General features: G+C 45.0%; 1 protein-coding gene across 2 annotated transcripts in view; it reads right to left on the bottom strand.

The window, feature by feature from the left end:
* CREBBP (CREB binding lysine acetyltransferase) overlaps nucleotides 1–5713 on the bottom strand; it is a 137221-nt gene that overhangs the window by 41798 nt on the left and 89710 nt on the right. For both annotated transcript variants that reach the window (XM_007453481.1, XM_007453482.1), the window contains 6 exons: nucleotides 5158–5260; nucleotides 4819–4965; nucleotides 3886–4003; nucleotides 3183–3354; nucleotides 2524–2568; nucleotides 75–199 (listed from right to left, as the gene is read on the bottom strand). In XM_007453481.1, coding sequence (XP_007453543.1) covers nucleotides 75–199; nucleotides 2524–2568; nucleotides 3183–3354; nucleotides 3886–4003; nucleotides 4819–4965; nucleotides 5158–5260 — 710 coding nt within the window. The remainder of the gene's footprint in view (nucleotides 1–74; nucleotides 200–2523; nucleotides 2569–3182; nucleotides 3355–3885; nucleotides 4004–4818; nucleotides 4966–5157; nucleotides 5261–5713) is intronic.

Below are 5713 nucleotides of genomic sequence, written 5' to 3'. Positions count from 1 at the left end.
TCCTGCTGAGAGAATTTTCCTTATTCGAGCAAGGCCTTCTCAGCACAGCTGAGGCAAATAGAAAAAGCACTTACCCCTGGAACGGAGCCCATGCTGTTCATAGGGACAGAGTGGTTCATGGGGGACGATGCGCGAGGTCCCATGGGAGCTTGTGGCAACTGTACATTCCCCAAGGATATTGGGTTAAATGAATTCATCCCTGTAAATGTATCCACAACGGTTCATTAGGAAAATCACTCACAGGAAAACAGAATGACAACTCACCAAATAAAACTCTAAGCCAAATAAGATGGAACACACACACAACATATACAACTGAAAGGAAAGCACTCAGTTAATCAGAAAAGAAGGTTGAATAATAGACTGTTCATATCCAGAGAAGATGGCACCAATGCAGTGGTGGTGAGGATGATAGGATGGGGTGGGTGGCAGGGCAGCATGAGCACAGGAAGGCAGAAAGTCAGGTAAGCCATGAGTACACAAGGCTGGGGCAGCGCTTGGCACCGAAGCGTCCAAGCGACAAAGTAGATGGGGGGAGTGTGGGAAGGCGCTCCCACCATCTATGGAGGAGGTCAGCTAAAGCCAGGGCACCCATCTGAGCCAACCCCTCATAGCCTTCTGGTGCACCTGACTCCCATCTCCTCTCCTGCAGGAAGCCTGTTCCCATCACTCCAGGCCTCCCAGCCCTTTGGCTGGGTTCACATTTATTGTTAGAATCTGGGGTAAGACTCAAAACATGGTTTTAGTTTTGCAAGCACATTAAGCATTTAGAAAGTGCCCAAGGGTTAGCAGTTCTCAACCTCAGCCTCCTCTCCATAGACTGGAAAGATCTCACTTTCACAGCTACCTTGGCCTTTCCAGAGGTGCCACAGAATGAATGACACCTCACTAGCTGCCATGCATCTCCAGACCACGAGTCTCTCTCTTTGTAATTTCCCACAATACTCTGGAAACTCTGAGCTCAACATAAATGCTGGTTCAATAAGTCTTAGGCCCGACGCTGGCATTTAACAGAATGCTTGAGGTGCTGTCTTAACACTGTGTAGCACGAGAGGCCGTCAAACAACATGTGCCTCCCTCAGCACCACCAAGAAATGTCACCCTAAGTAACCAGGCACCAGCACAGGCCCAGGACTTTCCAGGAAGCCTATAATACAAAAGTGTCCCACTCTCCTTGAGGGTTTTATTAACAAGAGAAGATTTTATTAAATAAAAGATGTACGAAGAAATGACACCATAAAAAGTCCCTCTTTACAGACCCAGACAGGTCGGTAAGCGGGGCATGTGAGCACGTCCCTAGAAAACGCCTTCCACTCTGCTCAACAGCCACCTCCTCAGATCCCAAAGCAGCAGAGTCTTCCAAGTCATCCCCGACACAGCACTCAGCCACTTTCCTAAGGCTCCATTTCTCTGACTTTGTGATTTCTTTCACCCTTCATATCTAGTCCACCTAAACAAGTCCCTGAAAAGTTTCCTCCACATCAGTTTATCTACCAGGTCTTTTTCAGTACGCAGTACGATCACCACGGCTTTTAAAATGACCTCTTCTCCCCTCCTGAACTACTCTACACACAGCAGCAAGACCTTGCTTTGGAATCTTCTGGATAATGTCACCACCTTATTTCACAACCTGTAAAAACATCCTACTGTTCAAGTCTCAATTTGACAAGAGCCGTAAAAGCTTTGAAATGACCCTCACCCCCAAACTCCCAAACTAAAATCACTGCTTCAACAACCACCAATAAAAAGACTGCCAGTAGCACAGCCTGATGAGGGTTCTCTGAGCACAAACTCTCCTGCAAGCAGGCATGGCACCTGTGCTCACAGGGCCCAGAGCAGCCCCCACTTTCCTCACCTCACACCCTCCCCCAACAGTGCTCCTGCCCCAGGATGGGCTTGATGCTCAGAAAAGTTCTGAAATGTTTCTTTCCCCCACCTCCAATACAATGCTTTTTTTTGAAGACTTCCTAAGAATAATGTCTTCTCTTGCCCATCAAAAAAAAAAAAGGGCTTCCCTGGTGGCACAGTGGTTGAGAGTCTGCCTGCTGATGCAGGGGACACGGGAATAATGTCTTCTCTTGCCCATCAAAAAAAAAAAAGGGCTTCCCTGGTGGCACAGTGGTTGAGAGTCTGCCTGCCGATGCAGGGGACACGGGTTTGTCCCCCGGTCCGGGAAGATCCCACATGCCGCGGAGCGGCCGGGCCCGTGAGCCATGGCCACTGAGCCTGCGTGTCCAGAGCCTGTGCTCCGCAACGGGAGAGGTCCACATACCGCAAAAAAAAAAAAAAAAAAGTTAACTCCTACTTCTGATCTCCTTGGAGAGCTTTCCTATGATCTCCAAACTTTCAAATGCAACAGATATTCATACTACCTGTGGACATGAACTCTGCTCATCAGCAAAAAGGAATGGAAGGAATAAGAGGAGGAGCTATAAAGAAATACAGAGGGAAGAGGACAAACCAATAAACTTTGTGGATGTAGAATGTTAAACCAAAATATGATTCACAACAATATTTAAATACCTTGAGAAACCTGCATGCGATTCACTGGCAGAGGCATGGGCCCATCTATAATGGCAGGAAAAAAAAATGGGTTATTTAAAATAATCCTTGGGACTTCCCTGGTGGTCCAGTGGTTAAGAATCCACCTTACAACGCAGGGGACGGGATGTGGATTCGATCCTCGGTTGGGGAACTAAGTTTCCATACGCCGGAGGGCAACTAAGCCTGCGTGCTGCAACTACTGAACACGCGGGCCACAACTAGAGAGCCCACGCACCACAACCAGAGAGAAGCTCGCGTGCTGCAACAAGGAGCCCACACGCTGCAGCAGAGGATCCCGCATGCTACAATGAAGATCCCAACGAAGATTCCGTGTGCCGCAACTATGCAGCCAAAAATAAAATAAATAATTTAAAAAAAAATTTTAACTTAATAATCTTTCAAACTTAAAGAGAAAACCAGGTCCAAAAGTGCTGTGCATTCTGATGCCAGCACACCCGCCTTTCCATGAGAGAGACTCAATGTCTAAACACAGGCCACTGCAGAAGGTCACAGTCACTACCACACAGTTTTCACAGCATAGGCTTCCAGAGAATATAATTCTATATGCTTAGAAATACACACCAAATGCAGAAGGAAAAACAAGGAAACAGACTAAGGGCTGGAAATGAAGTCCTTACTTGGAGGTCTCACAGGCTGTGCCTGTGGTATCCCAGGAGGCTGTGTCCCGGGGGCTGGTAAGGCTGGCTGGTTACCCAAGATGCCTTGTTTGTGTAAACGCGATCTCCGTTTTTCTTCTAGTTCTTTTTGTATCTTGTAGATTTTCTCTGCTAGTAAGTGATAGTACTCATCCTAAAAAGCAGTAACATTCAATACTAGTTATTTGTAAAAAAAAAAAAAATGATCTGGTTTTGTATGTTCTAACAAACTAATGAACTTTAAATTAAGTACACTGGCACAGGTAAGCATTCAGTACTTCTGATAAACCAGTGCCCAGTGATGTTACAGGAGTTATCAGATAGGAGGTACTGAGTGCTCATTACATTCATTCCACAGCTGAACCTCTTTTTGGACACTCACTGACACTGGCAATAACACAGACAAGCGCTGTGAACACTGCCGCTATAAAGTACACCCACGGATTAAAAAAATTTTATATACCTCATTTACCGCTGTAGCAGAGACATCTGTACTCTGTAGTTACAGAACAAGAGAGTTGTACAGGAACCTCATGTCTTAACTGGGAAGTCTCCCTGGTCAGTGCCCTCAAGTGATGAGTCTACCAGACTAACAGATGTCCCCATTTCCAGACAATAAGGCAGACAGATGCAGTTACAGCTCCCATAGGTGCTGTGTGTGGCTAGAACACAAATGGCAACCTACCCTGCTGTTGGCAGACTCATACATGTCCCCTTCCACTTTCTTAGCGTAGGCCACCAGGTTCTCCATGCGGCGATCCTTCAGGGCTGCAGGGTCAGGTGTTGGGAAGATGGCTTGGACACTGAAAAGACAACACACACTCTCAATCTACTTTCAATACAATGTCTGTCTATGTGACACGGAAAGAGAAGAAACAATCCTCTACCTATGGGCGCTATACACTGCTGATAGAAACCCCCAATCTCTCTCGCCTAGTTCATGAATACACGAATGAAGTCGTTCTCTGGAGACAATACTGATCTGTCAATTTATCTACAAGTCAAACACACCCATATTTTGCTATTAACAATAAGTGCTGGACCATTCAAAGTTCTCATTTTGAATTGCTAATTTTTAAGCTACTTATTATAAAAACTTTTGATTAAAATAATGAAGGAGAAAACAAATCTCCAAGGGAATCAAGTTAACCTCACCTTCAATTTAACTTAAATAGATGGAGAAAGTTAACTATTAATTTCCTGTATGTTAAACTGTATGATGGTAGTGTCATGCCATCTGTATTTACTAGGCCCAAATTCCTCCAATTCTCAGGGGTCTCCACAAGTATAATCTTGAGCCACAAAATAAGGCTAAGCTTCTGAGCTGATCCCAGGTCCCTGGTGCATCCCAGAGCTTAGAAAACAGGTCTGGCCCCCTGCAACACGGGTCACAGTTCATGTCCCTCTGTAGGACCCACTGGGGACGTAGCGTCTGGGATTCTCTGGCCTCCCTAAACAAGCATGTGACCCCCTTCAGCTGCTAGGGTACAATCACCTGGGGCCCAAGAGAACACTTAGGAATTAAATCAGACATCGATGAAACTGCAAAACTGTCACATCGCCATCAGTCACAAAATGTTTCCATCACATGTGAATAATGGGCGAGGTGGCCACGTACAGTTTATGCACTAGATGGCTCCGCAGGTCCTGAGTGACATGTTCATGCCAGCCTTTCCGAACGCCAGTGCTGGAAGGAGGTGCTGCTGTGGGTATAGTGCTGAGGGTTCCAATGTTTCCAGAGTTTGAGCCGTCATTTATCAGTGAGCTAAGGAAAGAGTAAGATTCATCCAACTAAGGTTCGTCAACCATATGGAACTTTAAACTGTATTGGAAGGAGGGAGGGAGGGAAGGGCGAGCATCACACATTTAGAAAGAATCAAGAGCTTCCCATGGTTACCAGCCCACTTTCACATGCAACTGTCACTCAGATCGGAGCCAAATGAAACACGGGTCTTACTTTGCGGCCCCAAGGGAAGTTGGAAGAGCTGATTCTGAAATCAAGTTTGGTGGCTGCTGATCTGTTGTTATTCCTCCTGCTGGAATGTTCATTGGGTTATTTCCTTGAAAGAAAGAAAGAAAAGAAATCAACCAACTCCTGAACTATAATATACACTTTAAAGTCCTGATAACAGATAAAAAAATCACATATAAATAAATGATTCTTATAAGTTATAATAATAAACGCTATGGCAGGAACTCTGGAAGTTATATTTTCAACAACGGTGATCAAACTGTATAAATTCAGTTGCAGTCTCCTTCCCACTGCACTTTATAACTAAAGAAAGGCATTTCTATGGAGGCTGGCTGGCATCATGAGTGCTCTGTGGCTGAGAAAAAAACCAGAAATGATCCATCTGCAGATTCAGATTTTGATTCTGGCTTCATTAATATCATGACCTAAACAAGTAAGCTAACCTGTCACATACATGCTCATCATCTTTTTTTTTTTTTTTTTTTTGCCTATCAGAAGGAAAAAATCATAAAAATTTAAGGGCAGGGGAAGAAAATAAAAG

This window comes from Lipotes vexillifer, unplaced genomic scaffold (genome assembly GCF_000442215.2).
Source record: "Lipotes vexillifer unplaced genomic scaffold, Lipotes_vexillifer_v1.1 scaffold914, whole genome shotgun sequence".
Taxonomy (NCBI): Eukaryota; Metazoa; Chordata; class Mammalia; order Artiodactyla; family Lipotidae; genus Lipotes; species Lipotes vexillifer.
This window is presented reverse-complemented; position numbering and strand designations above follow the sequence as displayed.